The 21,703-nt window shown below is 44.2% G+C and overlaps 1 protein-coding gene across 1 annotated transcript in view; it reads left to right on the top strand.

Moving 5' to 3' along the window:
• LOC144753027 (uncharacterized) overlaps positions 1-21,703 on the top strand; it is a 78,471-nt gene that overhangs the window by 10,776 nt on the left and 45,992 nt on the right. Inside the window, exons 2-3 of the mRNA XM_078640830.1 lie at positions 2,191-2,281; positions 12,643-12,793. Of these exons, the coding sequence (XP_078496956.1) occupies positions 2,228-2,281; positions 12,643-12,793 (205 nt within the window). The 5' untranslated portion in view covers positions 2,191-2,227. The remainder of the gene's footprint in view (positions 1-2,190; positions 2,282-12,642; positions 12,794-21,703) is intronic.

The following is a 21,703-nucleotide window of genomic DNA, read 5'->3' as shown; positions in this document are numbered from 1 at the left end:
ATCGTTTGAACCCATGTTGATCACAAGCAAGAACAATAGTCAATAAGTCTTGTTATATGTGCCAACAAAGTATAAATACTTGTTATGGAGAGACCTCCCGCAGCATAACAGGGTCAACAACGTTTGGATTCAATGGATCATAAAACAGTGTGGGCAATACACGGCTATTTGATTCACCAGGATTAGGTTTGAGCGATTAATGTGTGCACAAAAACTGTAATGCGGCCCAGCTTAATGGAAGCCACTGTTGTTGTCTAAGGTACACAGAGAGAACTCAACCACAGCAGTGTAAACTCCTATAATAGATTACATAAACCCATGATTGGGGTTTAATAAGTGGTAACGATGACCCACTCTCACGCACAGTAGGTGTAAAAATAGCAGCATGCAGGAATTAGTCTACCAGACTGGGAATATCAACTTGTGGTTACCATGACGAGGAAGAGACAGGGAAAATTGATGATAAATGAGTCAGTTCCGTCGCAACACTGATCCCCACGGGATCTCGTCATTGAGTCCAGACTTATTGGTGGACAGACGGTAAATCCATCGTTGTTCTTTTTCAAACAACTTCGCTTCAGAAAAGTAGCTCAGTTGTTAATGAGTTTGTGGTGGAAATCCTTGTGTAACATACTAATGACTCATAGGCTGAACATACCTAAAGACAACGCAGTGCTGAGATTGTTTACTGTGATATATGAGAGCTGCTCATAGCTGCACATAACTTGAACGGCATAAATTGGAATCCTCACGGTCATTAACTCAAATTTATGTTGTATGTTGGCTTATCCTAAAAGCGATAAAAATGGATCCATTGGGAAACAATTAACTCTTAGTGTTTTGTATACTATAAGTACATCTCGTTCTCTTGCTGCTGTGATGGAGCAAGAGTGGGAAACAACAGTTGTTGCCATGAAATAGTTCCAGGCTGCTCCGACTGGGCTCTCGGAGAGTCTGTCGCTGAATTTATAGCTTTTTGCTCCTCAGTCAAGCAGAGAGCACGACTTCGGGAGGGAAAGGATGGGGCGTTACAGCCAGAGCTGCTGACTTCGGTACTGCGCAACCAGGTTTGAATCTCAGCGTCTGCTCAACATCCTGTGATTTTTGCCTAAAAACATGATGCAATGTGACTGGTGCTCATGTAAAGCACTCGCAACAACTTCAGGTCGAGTTTTGGTTACATAAACTGCCAAAAAAAAGCACAGAAGGTGGTTGATGGGAAAAGGCCAGGTATTATTTTTTAATACATTTGAGACTGAAAGGAAAGTCCATCTTTTGTATGGTTCCCCCATTAGTCCTCTGCCAATGAGCAGTTGAAATCAGGGAAAGATAGTTTTGGAGGTCATGCATAGCATAAAATAATATATGGGATAAAGTACCCTCTACCATACTTTATAAGGATATTGTACGTCACTGGAGTTCCAAGACCTTATTGAGGCATGAGTCCGAAGGTCGAGTACCTTTATAATGTCGTGGAACTCTGAGGTTACTTGTAGAGCAGAGTGTATTTTATTCCTTAGAATAATGGATGGCCACACCATCACCTTCCTCATAAAGTACTTACATCCTTAGTGTCTTGCTCTTTCATGTTCATTGGAGACCAGAATAAAAGCAAAAATTGTAATGGGAAATTAAGTACAATAAAAACCAGCTAACTACTGAAGATGGTTGACTCGGTTGATAATCACGAGTTGGTGGAAATCGAGGGGGTGTACAGGGGAATCCTCCTTTACTCACGAAGTGAGGAGTAGTGATTAAGGAAAGAGAAGTGTGGGGGTGATGGGCGATCAGGAGTGAGAGTTGAGCAGGGAGGGTTGAGGAACAATAAGTCAGAAGTGCCAGGGTGATTGGCAGATGATGTCCATGGAATGAGGGTGGAAGGGCTACAGGAATTTGATAGGGTGGCCTAACCCTCTATGTCATGCAGAACACTGTTTTCATTCTTTTGGTTTGTTAGGCTAATTAGTTCAGTGGAAACAAAACAAGAATGCAACACCCAGAATGCACTAGTTTGTCATACGATAGCTGAGGACTGGCAGGGATGATATGGAGTTAGATGGCCCCCATAGGTGAGGGATAACGAGTTGGACGAACAACTGAAAAGGTTGGAGCATGTTTTAATAATATGTACATAAATGCGGGCAAGGATTGAGAAGAGACAGTAATGATGTTTTATTTTTCTCTATACAGTTAAAAGTGTCTGAACATAAACGTTCTTCGAATACACATGGACTCTCAAGAAGTACAAATCACTGGCCAGGGCTCTAACACCTTTGCCAGAGTAAGTTACATATACCTACTTTTTTCTCCTATTAAAATAATGGAACCCAAGAAATATCTTGTGTATATAGCCCGGTCCCATAGACATTGATAATAGGTCATGGAGCATTTTGTAGGTCACTTTGTTGAAAACATTGCAGATATCTATAGCCCACAAACCTTGAATATGCCGATTTATCAGAACCGCACAAAGTTTTAAATTTTGTTTTATTTAGGTACGTGATTTTTGTATGTTTGAATTGACAATTTCGAAAACCGTGCCTCTTCCAGGCCACCCTACGGATTTTGTTAGCAGTGGAAAGCATGATGTATGCGTAATGCAACTATGAATAACTTGCCTTATAAAAAAAATCCGTTTTTTTAAAAAGAGGGCATATTAAGATAGTTCCATAGGTTTAGACAGAGGGTTGCCCTCATATAAAAATAGTCACACGTCTTCCCAAGAATTAATGGTGAGAATGAAAGTTTGTGGAGAGCTACTTCAGGATGCCCCACACCTGTTGCCTGCTTGCAGTTTCCAGACATTACTATGTCACTGCTAACGCTGCCATTTGACACCATCATATACTCTATTCTTAGCAGCTGCTCCCACTCTTTCCTAATTACCATTCACACCATTATATCTCTCCAAACTATGACCTCCCCAAAAGCTCTTCCCTGTAGCAACGCCAAGAAGCACAAGTTTGGACTCAGTCACTCTGCCCAAGTACACTGATTTCTTTAGTAAGTTTCTGCAGTCTGTACCAGAAGCCCCAAATAACACCCACACTCAATACCTGCCTCCCATGCACCTATCTCATCCACACCATTATATGCCCTGTAACAGTCTGGAATTCATGCTTTAGCTAAATAAGTTATTGAGCCTACTTACAGAGATATCAAAGCTTCTACCACATGCAACCCTTCTTCAAGTACTAATTCCACACAATCCATCTTCAGCTGCTCCTCCCACACACTCTCCACAATCTTGCCTTAACTAGGCTTCTTCAAAGCTTTTGCTTCATCAGCAGGCACTCTAGTGAAATGTGATAATCCCTGGGACTAGTAAATAATTATTTGCCTAGTTGAAATGTGGTTTCAAAAGATATACGGGCCTCTCATTGACACTATGGTAACACAAACAAAAAAACACTAATATTAAAAACAAAAGCTGTTCATAGTCTATTCCTGTGAAAACCTAAGTTGCAAAACTTTTCTGAATTTCATCGTATGGAATTTTTTCTTGAGGTTCAGTGTGGCCATTTCCTGTAGATTGAGGCCTTACTTTATATGACTTGAGGGTGCCAAATGTAAGGTTACTACATGAATTTAGGGGGTCATTGGAAGTGTAGCATAAGAATGTCCTTGCTAGAATAGATGGTGCAGTGCCACTGAAAATTCTTTACAATAGACTCGTGCATTTAAAAAGTATCGTTTTTTGCATATAAACCCAGTTTAAGGACTGGTGTGGAGGACCACAGGGTTATATTTGAGAGGTCAGAGAGAGCATAGGTGCAGTATACTGTTCTGGATTGAAGCGAAGTCCGACGATAGCAGTAATTAAGGACCCCAGTATATGTTGTCACCATAATGAAGTCAATCTAGACAGGATGAAAGCGTTAGCAACAGTGACGATATGAGCAGGTGACCCAAAGACAAAGCTGGGTTGCAGAAGTTAGGAGAAATAGTTTTGTGAGACAATCCGAATTTGGGAGTCTAAGGACAGACTGTCAGTTTTGTATGACTGAACTATAATAAGTGTCTCAACATCCATCAAAGCTTTTTGTGTCTTTACTCTACCTGCTCACATCCGCATACATTAAAAAGTGAGTATTGTAAACACATCAACAGCTTCAGCAACGTTGTAGTTGAATTTAATGACCAAAAGAATTTTGGTTTCCACCTAATATAAAATGGGGCATTTATGAAAGCCTTCTGATTGTCGATCAAACCGTCATCCCTTTCTGCTACATGCAAAACAATAGCACACTTTATGGCAGTAGTGGTCTTATCCGCATACAGGTCTTATTCCCAAAAAAGTATCTATTAGCCCCCTCAGCCCCCTGAGGTTCCACTGGCAGATAACTGCTTGTTAACCACAAAGGTGTACTTAATAAAACCAAAAGAGAGACGCACGCCTAACAATTACACAGCATCTTCAGCATCCTTGAGCATCTTCAGCCTCCTGAATCCCTTGCATCAGGACCACTCCATAGAAGTCAATGGCAAGGAAACACTGACCCTGAAAATGGACTGAAGACCTCTTTTCTTAACCCCTTAACTGCTTCGAACGTTCCGCGCCAGTGCAGAACGTTCGCGGAACGTTCTATTGAGCGGGCGGGACCGCAACAGCCAACGGATGTGCAGAGCACTACAAAGGTAGTGCACATGACGGCTGTTAGCCGTCAGAAACAGCGATGAGGTTAGCAATGTAACTGTTCTGTTAGACCTTGCTGGTCCCATTGACTGACTCCCTGCCGGAGTTCAACGCCCAAAGTAATTCTAAGTAACCGCTTTCCACTAAGGTAAAGTTTTTCATGAAAAAGTTTCTCATTGTCAGATTCACTGGATTTGCAAATGCTTGTTTGCGATTAAGTGAAAAGCCTTAACTTATTCTTTCTTGTAAAATCTGTATCTCCGGAACCATCTATTGAGTCTCCTTCATTTTGGTGTGCTTAAATGTATAAAAATATACTCTATTTTTATAAATTGGTGTCTAGTTTCTTGTGTGTCGCGTTTCTTCTTATAGTTTTTCAATTGTTCTGGTGCTGTTAAAATGCTGTATTCTTGTTCCTTAGTGTAAGCGTGATTGCTCTACGCCACAGCTACCCAGGTTTGAGCGAAGCTTTAACCAGCGAAACCTTATTTGTCCTTAAGATGTTGGTAGTGTATTACATGGTGAGGTCACACAACACACCATATAAAACACCCAAATTGCTCAAAATCATCTATCCACAGGCATCATAAAGTTGATGTCCAGCAGAGTGCTTATTTTCACCAGAATAAAAGTACTTTAATCACACAGTTGTACCAAATACTACACACTATTCTACATGCATGATCCAGGGTGCTATGTTAAATGACACTCCTTAGCACATGTAACACTTTTAATTTAACATAAGTATGTAATGCGTTTCCACAAATTCACAATTAAATAATGCGCAAAAGATTAGTCTTCCTTCTTCTTTGTTGGTCACTTTATTTTGTGCAAGACTTCCCAGAAATTCTCTACAGCCAACACGTGTTTCGTCGCAAACGGGAGGGCGTACTGCGACTTTCTCAAGGCTATCTCCTGTATGCGAATTGATTTTATTATGCGGTGATAATTCCAAACCGCAATAGGTTTCAGGTGTGGTAGCGTCTGTGTCAGAGCACAGTGAAGAAATATATAAATAAACACACTGATTAAGTTGTGAGGTATGGCATTCTTCTCTTATGTGTATGAAAAATTGACATTTGCTCCTGAACTTTTGTCCTGTCCAGAATTTGCCCCATTGCCAGGTGGTCAGCCTGATTTAATCCAAACAACATTTATCATTAGACTCCTTACATTCCACCAGAGCAAGTTAAATCAATCAATACATTCTTTATTCGGCCTAAGTTGGCCAAAAAAGCACAAAAAGAAACAAAACATCTACAAATCATCTTGTATCTTATTTACACTCGCAGACATATGTAAATTAAAATAAATCAAACTTTTAAAGGGCAACCTTTGAGAAGATAAAAATGCATTGCTAAAAATACATACAGCAAACAAATCATAAAAAATACTGTATAAAAGGGCGCCAGGACCTATCCTCATAAAACCTAACTAACAACAAGCATTTACAATGCAACGGTTTCGCCTTTGGAAAAGTTAGAGCTATTGGCAATGTAAATGACAATGCCATTTATTTATCTGTTTTCAAAACCAACACATAAATACAAATTTTGTCATTTACAATGCCAATAGCTCAAACTTTTCCAAAGGCGAAACCGTTGCATTGTAAACATCTCGAGATCTGAGTGTCACCGACCTCCCTCTCTAGAGATGTGAGTGTCACCGGATCAGCATGCTCTAAAATATTTTCTTTTAAAAACTATTTTTAAACATGTTTTAGAGTGGATTACCATTCAGTTTTTCGCTTTGGGCATACTGAATATGGATTATTAGGGAAAAATAGCACACAATATGTAGATTCCAAGGGTAATAAGATCCGCATTTTCGATGTTGTTATAGTCTGAATTACGCCTGAAGCTGAGTACACTGATGTATTGTACGCACTGTATTAGAACTGCACACTTGTCCCCACTGTATGTGGCATGTTGGTCAGGATTCGTCTCTGTCTCAAACATCCCTCCGCGCTCCTGCAGTTTCCAAGGGAAGAATCGCGATTATTGTGGCGGGGGTTTGAATCTAGACTATTACTGCTATCTGCGTTTCTTGTATCTAATCCCCCGTGAGACTCCTGTCACTGTGAGCCGTGGGGATGTGTTTCCTCCTTTCTATTAATGATTGGAGGCTTTGTTTGTATTTTTTGTATTTTGTATTTTTTGTGACACTCTCTGGAGTTCCCACTCATAGTAAACAGTGGCTTGTGTTAAAGGGTCCACGCTCCAGGGCACTGTGGGGTGAGTGGGGCTTTCTTCAGATTTGAGGGAAGGGGGCGCTAAAGATTGCTTTTGAGGCAACATTTTAACAGCCGAACTGACAAAGAATGTGAGGCATTTAACGTCCAAATATCGGCTTTCTGTAACTAACACATCATGTAAATGCCCGTATCAAGGGCATGTTACATTTGTTTCATCAAAATGATATCAGGGCTTGAAACTTAAAGTCAGAGCTACGGCGAGAGGCTGGCAGGGCTGTGAGAGACTGGCAGGGCTGCGAGAGGTTGGCAGGGCTGCGAGAGGCTGGCAGGGCTGTGAGAGGCTGGCAGGGCTGGGGCAGAGTCATTATGAGTCATTATGGTCACACAGAGCAGGGTTTGTAATACACGACTCGGACAGAAGACCCGTTTAAAGGCACCGCCTAGCATGAAAGCCCCACATGTCCCCTGGCCTCTCCGGGTCTGTAGTGCTGAATTTTCAAATAAAACAATAAATAGATGAATAAGTTCCAAGGGTCAGAGTCAGGGCCCACTGCAGCTTGCGCCACACATGGCCCCTGCAGCGCTGCCAGTGACAGCACCAGTACAACACCCAACCGTGATGGCCGCTGCGAGGGGGAAAGGACGTCTTTCTAAACTGTTATCGGGATTAAACTGCGGGGTGCATCATGAACATATAGACATGCGTTTTACAAGGAAACCTCATCCTTAATCAGCCCAGTGATCGTGTTCGAATTAGGCGAAGTTGAAGCGAAAAAGCATGTGCCATCGGATAGATCGTGGTCTGTCCGTGATGGAGCAGAGTTAAATCGTCGACCGTGTAGTGCTCAAACAGAATCTCGCCGGGTATTATAGAGCGGGTTCGGGCTAGTGAAAAACCCGTTGTTGGTGTCCTGGGAATCGCAGATGTAACGGCGGACGCGACGCATGCGTGTTAAATCAAAGGGTAATAGAAACAAACGATGGGCAAATGTCCCTGGCAACCATCTTGGGCGTGTGTTGGGTGAAATGAGTTCACAAAAATGATGTGAACAAAAGGAATGGAAACCCGTGAATTAAAGCCAAATGTAACTACAAAAATCGCATGTGCATAAAATAGTAACCTAAGTGTTTTGCAGAGTAATGTGATATACATGAAATGTTGTTAAGGCAATTCAACACATTCATTAACTATGTACGATACAGTAAATGATAATATAAACCAACAAGCCTGGCCAACGACAAATCCTCCTGTTGTTGTTTTTTCCCCTCTCGGAACGCAGATAAGCTCCAGACGGCAACAAGTCAGGTCCCGGGCCGGCCAGCCAATCACAGGGCGGCCCGGGGAATGACATCACGGGGGTGTCCCGGGCCGGCAGCCAATGGCAGCGCGGCCCGGGACAAAGGGGCGGGGCTTAAAAAAAGCACCAGAAACGCCCCCGAATCGCGTTTTCGAGAGAAAACGCGATTGACAGCCTCTGCATCCCAATGGCTAGCCTCCATTTATGGAGCTAGCCAATTGGAAACAGAGGCTGTCCTAACCTCACTATTAGAAACAACAGATTTCGATCTGGGAGTGGCTTCGCCCCTCGCCAGGTTACGAAACCTAAAAACCTTTCCTAAAGGGGTCTGCTATGTAAGTAGGGAATAATAGGAACCACCTAAAACCATTAATCTAATCACATTTTAACCAAGTTACATGAACAGTACTTTTATAAAATTGCTCACTTTCATAGTTAATTTCTCAAGTTTTCAAATTACACCCCGCAAAAAACTGGGATAAAAAGCACCACATTTTTGGTGAATCCAGAAGTTGCAAGTGAAGTAAGAGCAAGTGATCTTTACTGATGTGCAAAGAGATTCACCCTTAGAGTTCAGTTTTATTGAGACTTTTTTATTATTTCAGATGCTAACTTTGTTAATTAGTTTGTGCTGATGAGTCGAATAGACTGATTTAGCCATTCAATTGAGTAAAATGTGGTGCAGACAACATGATATGAACATTTTGGTGGGGGAGATACTCAATTACTATGTTGATAGGGTAAATAATTGTATGCTATATATGATCTTTTACTCCTTTCTGCAACAAGTCATAAGAGTGCAGGGTGTACTTACATGTATTATCACACATCGCGGAGTAGTTTCTATCAGAGTTTTATTCGAGAATAGCACAATTACATTCCAGATTAGCAATCTCTGTGCACCTCCCTTCCAGTTGTCACCCACAATCCAGAGGAGAAACAGAACTAATCAGTAAATCGAGAGGTACCTTTTTAGTTATCCAGAGGAACAGGATGACTTGGTGGTTTTCCTCTGGCTGGTGGAATTTAGTTATATTAATGGTATTAAAGATTCTAGTGGCTTTTCCTGCTTTTATTTTCTATCGGGATTACATCCGCAGCTTCTTACCAGATGCCTATATCACACCCTTGTCAACTCCAGCCAATCTGGACAGCCTGAAAGAGTAGTTTTCTGTCTTATATTCAGGTACCTGCATGCTGTGTACACATATAGCCAGATACAAAGCACAGACAGAAAGCGCATGCTATTCGTCTCAGTCGTGTTCTCCTGGAGACTCACCTTGACCTGCCATGTGGTACCTGTAGCTCCGAAGAAGGTGAACGTTTCTGATCTTTCCAGCCTTTCATTTGTTCTTGGAACACCAGAAGTTCCAGGTACAGCACCAGTGTGCCAAGTACAAGGTATAGGCGTCCTTAATTCTAGGACTTTCTGCAGGTAGGTAAAATACCTTCTGGGCTGGAAGGGTTATGGACCTGAGGCTCATTTTTAGGAACTTGCTGATTTGGTGCATGGTTCTGTGCCGGTGTAACACTTCAGTCAGTAGCATCCAACACATCAGGTCCAGGTACCAGGCCTTGGTGGGTGGAGCAATGGGGTTTTAGTAGGGTTCCCAAGTGATCTTGGAGGGTAAAATTGCACTGCTACGGCTAACAAATGTTCACACAAGGCTGCACTGCTCCCAGTTTCTTGCACCATGAAGAAGATATACACAAGAACCCAAGCAACGGAACATGTGAAACTGTGTTCACTGGCTTTGTTAAATGTCATCCAAACAAGGGCAGTGGGGACGAGACATCCAGGGGACCAGGCACACCTGTGTAAGGCTGGGTATTACTCTCACAGTCAAATGAAGTATTGAAGAGAGCAGGGTTTCCATTTCTTGCTACAACTAGTGGTGGCCCATGTGGGGTTGATGGATAAATGCTGTACTTGATGGCTAGGACTCTTCCTTCCAATGAGGACTACAAATCCGAAGACAGCAGACAGAGGCTTAAGAGATCCAAGGCTGACCCCACTGTATGCCATTGGACATCACAATGAACATGTGACTTGATGGTTTCCAATACAGAAAGACATTGAATGTGAAAGTGCATGGGCTCACTTAACTTGGCACTCGTAAAGAGCGGAGTGCAGGACACAGAGGCACACTTGATCATGGCATCATAGCGCTTTGACATTGCACCAATGATTTCCTGCACATCACGGCAAGCAGAACTGGATATACCAGAGCAAAGATTCGGATTGCACCAAACTCCAACAGCTTTGGGTTTAGGGCTTGTATTGTTGCAGAGGGGAAGTGTCTAAAGCTTTTGTACAATCCTCACGAGTAACGCTGCCAAGTTTGTAAGCACAAAACCCCTTTCAGGTAATCCCAAAAGAGAATTACCTTTGTGTGGACTGCAGACTGTCCTTCCCCCTCTGATGCAATAAATCTGCATAATCCTCTACAAACAGACACAAACGCAGATAAGATAAGTTGCAAGATTAGGGTCAATTCGGGAGAAGGTGGGGGAAGGGAAATAAACTAATTTTGTCATTAGTAGCACCTGGAAAGTGAGATCCCATTGAATAACAGCCTCATGGGGATCTGAGGAGGACATGCTTGTACTGTGCTGCTTTTGTGTCTTGTTTCCCCTACCCTTTCCCCTGTGTTTATTACCTCCCTCCCTGTACTTCAGGTGAGGATCTGTGTTGAAGAGACTACAGGATTCTTGAACATCCAAGGTCAAATAATATAACTTAGACGGGACAAGGCCATTGAAAGCAAACTCCCTTGATGCAAGTCAGGGTCACCAAAGTCGGTCCTGGAGGGCCGGATCCATGCCAGATTTTAAGACAACCACATTTATCCAAATGGGGATATGCTGAGTATTGAAACTGAGCCTCATTGGAAATCAAAAAGTATTCCCCTATTCTATAGCGTAAAGATCTGGATTGCATCTTTCCTGTTGTGCGGTAGCACTTTAAAACTCTGATCTTCACAGTCGTTCGGAAAACTTGGAGTAGTAATGCATGAGTTAGATCTGTGATATGCACTTTGCCTCTGCTTCTGGAAATGATTTTCTCTGACAGCTATTTGCCACATTGGATACACTGGACCCTTGTCAGTATTTTGATCTTGTTCGCTTTCTTGTTTACACTGTAGTGGATGGGCCACCATTATGTGTATTTTTGTCCTAGTGTAGGGTAGTCCCTTTCATCATCTTTCCGAAGCCATCAGTGAGGCACACTCAACTATGTTTCTCCACAAACCTGAGGGTGAAGTGTAGGGCCTTGCACAAACTCCACTGGGTGCACCTAGACAAATCTAATACTGAGTACTATCGAAGTCAGGTCACCTACACTCAAAGGGTGTGTACTTCCAGCCAGGACTGCATGTAGACTTCTGTTTACCAGGTGACAACAACCATCTACTACGTCTCAAGCATCAGTTTTAGGCTCTCAGTAATAACCCTGGGCCCTTAGCCACTTTCGTAGTGACAAATCCTCAAACAAGAATGATACATCTTCTGTAGAGCCTAGAGACCAATGATGATAGTGCGCCTTGCAAATGCTGTATAACATATTACATATAACATAACATACCTTAACAATCTGACATGTACTTCACCCATCAGGTTGACACTCATATATATCTTCCCCATCACCCATCTTCAGCAAGAATAGCTTGATTCCAGTGGCACAGTGAGCCTAGGACCCACGTCAGGGCATACCTGCCGCACTTAGGGCGAGAAAACAAAAGACACACAATTGATGGACGGAATGCAGAACAAATCAAAACATTCACCCCCAGTCAAGAGATCTGGGTTAAATCCATCTTTCTTTTGCTCACCATGCCACCCCAGTTTAGACCTGGCCATATGCAAATCAGTCTTGACCCTGTGCCGCGGAATACACCACCTGTGTGCTTTGGATATTCTAAACCACACAGAAACCATGCAAGGTGGCTTTCAGTGACTTAGCACATCCCACTAAAGGGCTTGCATTGCCTGGCGTCACTTTGTGTGACGCAAGGGAAACGCACGGCCTTTGTAAATCTGCACTTAAGTGTCCTGATGACTGATCATTCAGATATGCTACTTCCCAGTTACATTTACTGAGCTCCTCATTTATGACCTACTTCAGAGGGCAAAATTCACATCTTCTCTGTTGCATCTTAGATTGATAGTAAAGACAATCTACAGACTGCCAACAGGTTCGCGAATAAGCAAGAAAATGCTCTGTCTGCTTCAAGAGTCTAAATACTGTCCCTTTCTCTTAGCTGCATTTACACTTGCTTCCCACTTACACTAATACCTAAGCCCTGGTAGTAAGGCCACCCTACCCATTTGATCTATCTGACTGGAACCCTCCTGCCTTCTATTGCACGACAGGGGAACCTGCAGGTACCACCATTTAAAAAAATGTTTATGCACTTTGAAACCATGATGACACCACACCACCCGTGTGCCTAATAGTGCTATACACCAGCAAATAAATGCATAAAGTAAAAAGACATTCCTTTCTTTCTGAGGTCTTTCAGGAATCTGGCATCATATCCAATACCAGAGGGAGCAGTAGAGTGAGAAAGAAGCGACGTGAGTCACCTGAAGCAATCCTTGCGCCCAGAAGGAGAGAACCAAGCACTGTAAGACGAGCAACGACAACACGCCAAGTGCCTGCAGGTGTGTTTGTGAAACTCTTTACCTGTTGTCCAGAATGGGAAGTGGCCTAACAGCCTAAGGGCCCGATTTAGAGTTTTAGAGACAGCGTACTCCATTGGCAAACCCTCAGCCCGCCTGCCTCACTTAGAGACGGGGAATCTTAAGTTTTCCGTTCATTAACCCCTTCCGTGCTGCGGACGGCCCTCGGCCATCCGACGTCACGGTGGGCGTGTGCGGAGGACGGCCCGGGGGCCGTCCGAACGCTGCCCACTCTTTATTTCGCGAAAATCTCGCAGCACGCAAGGGTGTTTAATGGAAGTTTTCTCTGACAGCCTGACGGAGTAGGGAACTATCAGGGGATGGACATTACACAGCTTACCCTTTTTAGATAGACGGTGTAATGTCTTTTTTCCCTGACTGCCACAGCCGGAAAAATCCTGGATGTGAGGAACAGGAAAAGGGATGGCCACACTCCCCATTCTCCCCCCCCCCCCACCCTGGGAGAAAACTCCTAGGGTGTAGAGGTCATTCTTTTTTTGTTATTATATAATAAACTCACACTATGAGTTTGTTTCAATGAAAGAAAAGCATTTTGTACATTGAAATAGTGGTTCCTTTTGATGTACAGAGAAGACCGCAGGGCCGGCAGTCCTCTCAAAATTTGACTGACTGTTGTCTGCCAGGTTTGTGGAGGTGCTGTCCTCCACCACCCGAACCAGACGGAGTAATGGCCATCAAATTCGAAATCAAGCCCTTTGAAGACAGATTACTTAAACACTTCTGGTTTGGTTTACAACAAGTACTCTACAGCAGTGGTTCTTCTGTGGACCTCCAATAAATTGTTGCTGGAACCCTCATCGAATCATTTTTGGAATCCGGGGAGTCCCACTGAGTGACTACTGGAATCCAGGGACCCCCATCCTATGCATTTTTTATGATTTGAACCACAAAACACACAACAAATACAGAAACGTATTCATCAAATAGATGCACAACATTTAATTCAATTTGGAAACAAATATTAAGAAAATCCAAATTTTGATAGGAAGTTTGTAACTTTTTCAAATTAAATTGAGGCCACTCATTGTCCATACTATATTTTGTTTGATGCACCTGCAATGCTCCCACAAGTCAATATGAGGATACTAATTTAATTTTTGAGCCTCCATTGTCCAATTCCAGCACATTACAGAACGTTTTAAAAATGTCAGTTGTACATTTTGCTACTTTGTTTAAAAACTTTATTGGGTTGTTAACATTATTTAATTTTCTGAGCAGTTGCGGACGCCTGCATAGGGTTCTCGGACCACCATGGATCCCCGGTCCACCGGAACCAGTGCTCTATAGAATCACTTACACTTGAATCAATTGTATGTAAAATCCTTCCTGAGTGGGCAATAAACATGCCACTTCCTCTCTCCTTCAGGAACTTCACTCGTGTGCCCTTTCTCTAAGCATACCTGCATTTTTCAGTTAAATCACACACAATATTTCTTTGAAGATCTTTTTGAAATATTCATTTGTTTACTAAATTATCTATTTTTAGATAATCGACTATATATTTTAAATCAGCCGTGGACCATGCATGGCATGAAAGAGCAAAATGTAATCCTATTAAAACATTGGTATAATCGACACTTCATTAAAGGCAAAGGAGTGATAGTGGATCAGTACTACCTGGTAAACACCTCCAGCTCCAATACTACATGTCTATCTTTATATTCCACCCCGTTTAATTTAGAACGTCTCTGACGATAGGTGGAATGTTCTTCAGGCTATACTGCTCGTTAAAGACCACCTACTTCACCTCTCGATCTGGCGTAGAACTCTGGGAGAGGACTCGTAAGGTCTTTAGTGTAGCGTCTTCCCCAGCCCGGTAGCATGCAGATGAACACTCCACACGCAGAGCTCCATAACAGACGTCTTTATTCCTCAGCATACAACCACCCATTGCACACATTGCGCCATAACTTTTATAACCACACCCTAACACCACCCAGCAGATTACGTAATTCCTGTTTAGAGTCCTCCCAGAACCACAAGGGTCCAAGAGCGCTTAATATCACAATACTACACTGGGTATCAGGCACTTATTTTATTTTATAAACTGCTGAACTTTGCAAAGAAAAAACATTAATCCAATAGCCTACGCACGCATAGCATTTTTCATCCAAAGAATCGTTCGATTCCCCGTTTTTGCCCAGAAGGGGAGGAGCTAAGGTTGCCTTGCTTCCTTAAGTCACATTTTTAGGTCGAGGACCAATGGCTGCGCTTGCGCAGTTCGGTCCGAAGATTTAATGTTTTTTAGATAGGGGGCCTGAACCCGACCCTCTTCTCCATTGGCTGGCCTCGTAAATGCCGGCCAGCCATTGGAGGAGAGGGGCGTCACTCCGTTTAAGCCCCGTCTTTTTAGGATTCGGGGGCGTGTTTTTTGCGTTCTTTCTCACCCTGACGTCATCCGTCACGCAACAAAAAATACGCCCCCCAGTCTGAAAAGGACGGGGCTTAGCTTAAAAAAATGGCAAGCACTTTTTCAGGGGTTTACTCAGTCTAGTAGTGAGACTCACGCACACTCCCTTGGCACCCCTTTCCACTTCCCTTGCCCTTCCATGTGTTGGTAACCCACATGCTAAGTTGCTGGACTGCCTGTGTCCCCGCCGCTGGAGCCGTCGCTGAATGCGCCTCGAAGACCTGCCCTTTTAAATCCGTGTGGCCCCGCTCCTCCTTGAGCCGGAGTCCGCACCGTAGCCTAATTGGGCGGTCTCGCACTGTGCTATCTCTTCCCCCATCAAGCCACATTGCCACTGCCTTCAAGCTGCCCCGGAACAGCCAGCTCCTACCCTGCAAAGTACGGCCCGCACTCTCCAGCCCCTGAAACCGCACTGTGCCGCCGTATGCCTCATACGCCTGAAGCGTATCAAACCGCACTGTGCCGCCGTACGCATCATACACCTGAAGCGTATCAAACCGCACTGTGCCGCCGTACGCCTCGTACACCGGAGCGTACCAACATCGCACCAACCTTCAAGGAGTGAGCCGAGGTCCTTGTCGTACGCCGCAGCGTACCCACATTGCACCAACCTTCAAGGAGTGAGCCGAGGTCCGTGTCGTACGCCGGAGCGTACCAACATCGCACCAACCTTCAAGGAGTGAGCCGAGGTCCGTGTCGTACGCCGGAGCGTACCAGCATCACACCAACCTTTGAGGAGTGAGCTAAGGTCCGTGCCGTACTCCTGAAGCGTACCCACTTCATTCCGCAGCTTGTCCCCGAGGCCGCCCCGCACAAGGGGGAGCAGCGCTGTACGCTGAGTACAGGCCGCCCCCGTGCCGCATTGCCAGCTAAAAGGGAGATCGAACCACTGCCCAGGACGCCAACGCCTCCTACGTTCAGCGTTGACTTCTGTGGTCCAATTGACCTCACCATTCCACTCTTTAACCACACGTCCCCAGGCCTATTGGAAGCGGCCTTAACAAATGTCCGAGATATGATGAAGACCGAGGCCTGTGTGTGTGTGGGGTGGGGGCTCTGTGTGTGTGTGGCTCTGTGTGTGTGTGTGTGTGGCTCTGTGTGTGTGTGGCTCTGTGTGTGTGTGGGGGGCTCTGTGTGTGTGTGTGGGGGGGCTCTGTGTGTGTGGGGGGGGGGCTCTGTGTGTGTGGGGGGGCTCTGCGTGTGTGTGTGGGGCTCTGTGTGTGTGTGGGGCTCTGTGTGTGTGAGGGGGCTCTGTGTGTGTGTGGCTGTATGTGTGTGGGGCTGTGTGTGTGTGTGTGGGGCTCTGTGTGTGGGGAGGCTCTGTGTGTGTGTGGGGGGGGCTCTGTGTGTGTAGGGGGGCTCTGTGTGTGTAGGGGGCTCTGTGTGTGTGGGGGGGGCTCTGTGTGTGTGTGTGTCTGTGTGTGTGTGGGGCTGTGTGTGTGTGGCTCTGTGTGTGTGGGGGGGCTCTGTGTGTGTGTGGCTCTGTGTGTGTGTGGGGCTGTGTGTATGGGGCTGTGTGTGTGTGTGTGGCTGTGTGTGTGGCTCTGTGTGTGTGTGGGGCTCTGTGTGTGAGGGGGGCTCTGTGTGTGTGTGTGGCTCTGTGTGTGTGTGGGGGGCTCTGTGTGTGTGTGTGTGGGGGGCTCTGTGTGTGTGTGGGGGGGCTCTGTGTGTGTGTGGGGGGGCTCTGCGTGTGTGTGTGGGGCTCTGTGTGTGTGTGTGTGTGTGGGGCTCTGTGTGTGTGAGGGGGCTCTGTGTGTGTGTGGCTGTATGTGTGTGGGGCTCTGTGTGTGTGTGGGGGGCTCTGTGTGTGGGGAGGCTCTGTGTGTGTGTGGGGGGGCTGTGTGTGTGTAGGGGGGCTGTGTGTGTGTAGGGGGGCTCTGTGTGTGTGGGGGGGCTCTGTGTGTGTGTGTGTGTGGGGCTGTGTGTGTGTGGCTCTGTGTGTGTGGGGGGGCTCTGTGTGTGTGTGGGGGGGGCTCTGTGTGTGTGTGTGGGGGGGGGCTGTGTGTGTGGGGCTGTGTGTGTGTGTGTGGCTGTGTGTGTGTGTGGCTCTGTGTGTGTGTGGGGCTCTGTGTGTGAGGGGGGCTCTGTGTGTGTGTGGCTCTGTGTGTGTGTGTGGGGCTCTGTGTGTGTGTGGGGGGGCTGTGTGTGTGTGGGGAGCTCTCTCTGTGTGTGTGTGGGGCTCTCTGTGTGTGTGTGTGGGGCTCTGTGTGTGTGTGTGTGTGTGTGTGGGTGCAAATGCAATAGGTCTCGCATATGCAAGCGATTAAGCTATTGGCAATATAAATGACAATGCAATTTATTTATGATTTAAAAAAAAAGAAATGTCATGAGCAATGCCAATAGCTCTACCTTTAATAATGCCGAGACCATTGCATTGTAAATGCTTGTTTGTATTTCTGTAGCCTTTTATTGTATTCCTAATGCCTGCCAGCACACTGTTTTTTCAGTGAATATCAAGGGATTTACTACCTATTTTTTTAATTTTAATTTTCTGTTCTTTTTTCATTGAATTCCAAGTTCTTTTTTTCAGTCATCTTCTTTAAGTTGTTTTTCTGTGAATTTCAAGGAACGTGCCATAACTTTGCTTTCGTAGAGCGGTTGTGCCATCTGCTGCTTACAGTTATTATTGCAAGTTGATAATTATTGATTTAATTAGCAGTTAAGGGCATAATTCCTGAGCTTAAAATATCCATACCAAATTTGGCCATATATTTTCGAATGGAACAAGATTAAGATGTACACGATCTTCCTTCCAAGTTCAGTTTTGAGATAGTTTTGCAGGTGTTGCTGTAGCCAGTGTCAAAAGGCACTGTTGGAAGTTTGGTTTGGAGAGGACACTTTTGGCCTTTACTTCCTCTCCCATCTCAATAACTTGCCCGTCCTTAGGTGAATGTTCACACAACTTGTCAAACCCCAAAGGGGCTAATTATGCGTTTTGCAAAGTTGTGTGTCGTTTTTTACAGAGCCCCAAATTACATCCATATATTTTCACTGAAAAAAATCACATTTAAAAATTGAGTTATGGTTTTAGCTCAAATGTGGCAAAGCACAGAAATGCACCAGTTATAGTTGGCTTTGTATGTGACTATCTAATAATCCCCGAAAATCCAATCTGACAGCAGAAACGTGATGCTTGGTGCTTATATGTTCAATTTTAAATTTAGTGCTTGGTGTCAATAGGGCAGATACAGCATGAGGCAGGCTCCAGGGATGCCCTGGCTGCTGACAATTGCGGAATAGAAAGAGGCGGCAGTGGTGGTGGGAGGGTGGGGGCAGAGCGAACTAAACAGCGAGGAATTGGGATAATTCCAGTTCATATCCACCATTGGAATGTTAGAAAAAAATAGGGTAAAATTCCTTTTTTATTTGGGGTTTGACTACACACACCTTAGGGGGCATCACAGCTAATATCAATCAGCATTATGTGTAGAGCAGTCACCCAAACTATCAAAGTGGCAAACAATACGTGCATGCATCAGGATGTTGAGGTTAGGGTGTTCACAAACTCCTGAAGGCCTTGCTTCCACAATCATTAAGACATTGCTGTGTAGGTAACTGAACTTCAAAGGTATCTGTTGAGATGGACAATCGGGAACCCCTGTTTTAAACCACAGACCACTATTTATTTTGTATTTATGGTTTAAATCTCTTTATTGAAATTTTCCAACATACATGACATTAACTATGTAGGTTTATGAGCACCATGGCTTAAATAGTATGTTGCTGCAGGCCAGCACTGCCCTCTGCCAACAATAATACTAACCTATTTTATGACCCTTTCTCAGAAATAGCTTCTATCTCAATTAATTGCAACGTACAGTGCTCCTCACATGAGCTATTGATGAAGCAATGTGTAAATATCAGTGTGTGTGTTACAATATGCCATATATTTCAGTGATAAATTTAACCTGCGTTGTACCATGTTTGCTTTAAATAGCTTGCTCTATGCCAATTTTTCCAATGTATTCCTGTATTTGGAGTCTAACATTTATAATAAAATAAAAATGTACCAGAATTGAATGTAACTACACCTGGACAGTTCTAATTATTTTTGAAAAGGTTTCTAAATGTGGTCACCTCAATTCTAAACCAACCAGCATGTCACCTACCTGGCACTGACTGATTGTGCAGGAGGTTGCAGAGGAGTGCTGGCATTGGTCTCTCTGGATCAAATCAGCCAATGGGAGGTAAAATCTAAGGCAAGCCAGAAGCTCTCTTTGCGTGTAGGTGAGGTGGAGGCTGGGAGATACTGTTTGTGATTTGCGGAGGTTTTTTGAGAGGTTTGTCTGTTGTGTTTGCTGAAGTATTCCTGCCCTTGTTGGCATTAGGTGCGTATGCCACTCACATTTAGCAATGTTGGGAACTGAGCCATTTATGCTAAAATATTAAATGAGTGCTCGAAAGTGAGCATAATGTGAAAGCCTGATTGCTTCACCTTAATTATCAGCTTTATGAAATATAAATGAAATGCCGAAAATGTGTAAAAGTAGTTACAAGACTTACATGTTTTATAAACTTTTTGTAAAACATATAGTTGAGATGAAAGCACTGCCACTCTGGACATAGCCACCATGGGCAGGAAACACTTGAGAGCCCTGCCCAATGCAGGAGAGAACCAGTTTTTGGGATAAGTCAATGGGTGCTTCTATGAGTTAACTGACTGATTGCTTCCGTGGAAGTTGTTTAGCTGTAACAGGATGCAATGTGTTTGTACAAGTAAGTTTAATATTCATGGGGTGTGTGGTATCATACGAGATACATACCTCCTCGGCCTACTTGCTAGTTTTGCTTTCCATGATCAGAAATGTGCAAATTTAAAGCCACTGACTTTTCATAATGGTGACAAATTAAATTACATTGCACACACTTTTGTCTGATGAGGATATAACAGTAACACTGAGTGAACCCTCCCCCTTCACCAGTTACCTCTTTCATTTCTCCAAGCCAAAATGCATTTACCCTGCCACCTCCAAAATGCATATGTGCTGGTGTTAAATCAAATAGAAAATCATATTGTTTTCTCTCGTCCTCTTTTAAAGCTTGAATCAGTGTCCTAGATTTTGGGGGTGAAAATCTTTTTCAACCGTCTCAGTGAGACTGAAGTCACAGAAGTGTATTTTAGGAGCACTTAAGAAATCTGCTGCAGTACCTTAAAATAACATCTGAGATATGTTGTGATATAGATGCATCTTTTGGGCATTTTTAAACAAAATTCCCTGTAGTAGAACCCTCTGTATCCCATTGGGACAGTTGTGCTTGCTGGCTACACTCACACCTGTAAATTCATGATTTAGTCTTACGCCTCACCACTTTGAAAGTTCACCAGCCGCCACTGTTGGTAGGTCAGCCTGGAATCTATCATTTACAGTGTGAAACCCTGTTTCAAAAAAGCGTTGATGAGTGCTTACTTTCTCCTTTTTGGCCCACTCGGATATCAGTGGGCCATCTGCCAAATTAAAACACATGTCCAGGAAATCGTTAGATGGGGGTTCTTTGCTGTATGGAGGGAAGAGATTTTTTTGGTAAGGTATTAGTTACTGCTCCCATTCCTGAAGCACTGGATAAATCATTGAGATCACTTAGGCTTGTAGTGATTTTATTTGGGTCATGAAGTTGTGGACGTGACTGAATGATGTTTGGGGTAGGGGGCACACATTAAATCCGGTAGCTCATCTAGTATTGCCAAACAGTCCAGGGAGCTGGCAAGACAAGTCTGTGCCAGTAGTAGAAAGTGATTCACATCCTTCCCTTCCTCGTCGGGTGATAGATCCAGTCCGTATAGCGGGTCTGATTTGGAAATTATGATTAAAGATTGTCAGAAATAAGATTGATTGAAGCCATCTAGTTATGAACCCCTTGCATGCGGCGCGAATTTTCGTGCTGTGCGGCCGTTTTGAAGAGTGGGCGGGATCATGACGGCCCCCAGCCGTCATTAGCACACGCCCTCCGTGATGCATGACGGCCGGGGGCCATCATCAACATGCAAGGGGTTAAGCCTGTCGTGGCCTGGAATATTGAAGGGTTAGAAACGGGAAAGGACCTCACTGTCGCGAGAGCGGAGGCATCACATTCAGTCAAAGTTGGTGAGTGATCCTGGGGAGTGGTTCCGATTGCTGATCTTTGAAGTTACAGTCAGGATGGAAACAGTCCTGAATTCCAATGTGGTTTGTTGACTTGAGCAATAGCATGCTGCTGTCCTAAATAGGGCTTTCGAGGGGCTGGGTAACCACTGTGTTGGTTGATGTTCCTTGTTGCTACTGGCATCTGGATTTACTCTCAAAGGATTTAGTATTTCATCTGATAAAGTGATTGGTTGGTTTGGAGTTTTTCCAGGGAATTTAAGGAATCAAACTGAATTCCTTCATAAGGAACCAAATAGAGGTTCCCAGCTGTGTACACTGAATGAAGTATCTGAGATCACTCAGCTGTAATGTACTTTCAAGAACCAAATTGAGGTTCCC

Source organism: Lissotriton helveticus, chromosome 5_1, assembly GCF_964261635.1.
Source record: "Lissotriton helveticus chromosome 5_1, aLisHel1.1, whole genome shotgun sequence".
NCBI classification, from domain to species: Eukaryota; Metazoa; Chordata; class Amphibia; order Caudata; family Salamandridae; genus Lissotriton; species Lissotriton helveticus.
This window is presented reverse-complemented; position numbering and strand designations above follow the sequence as displayed.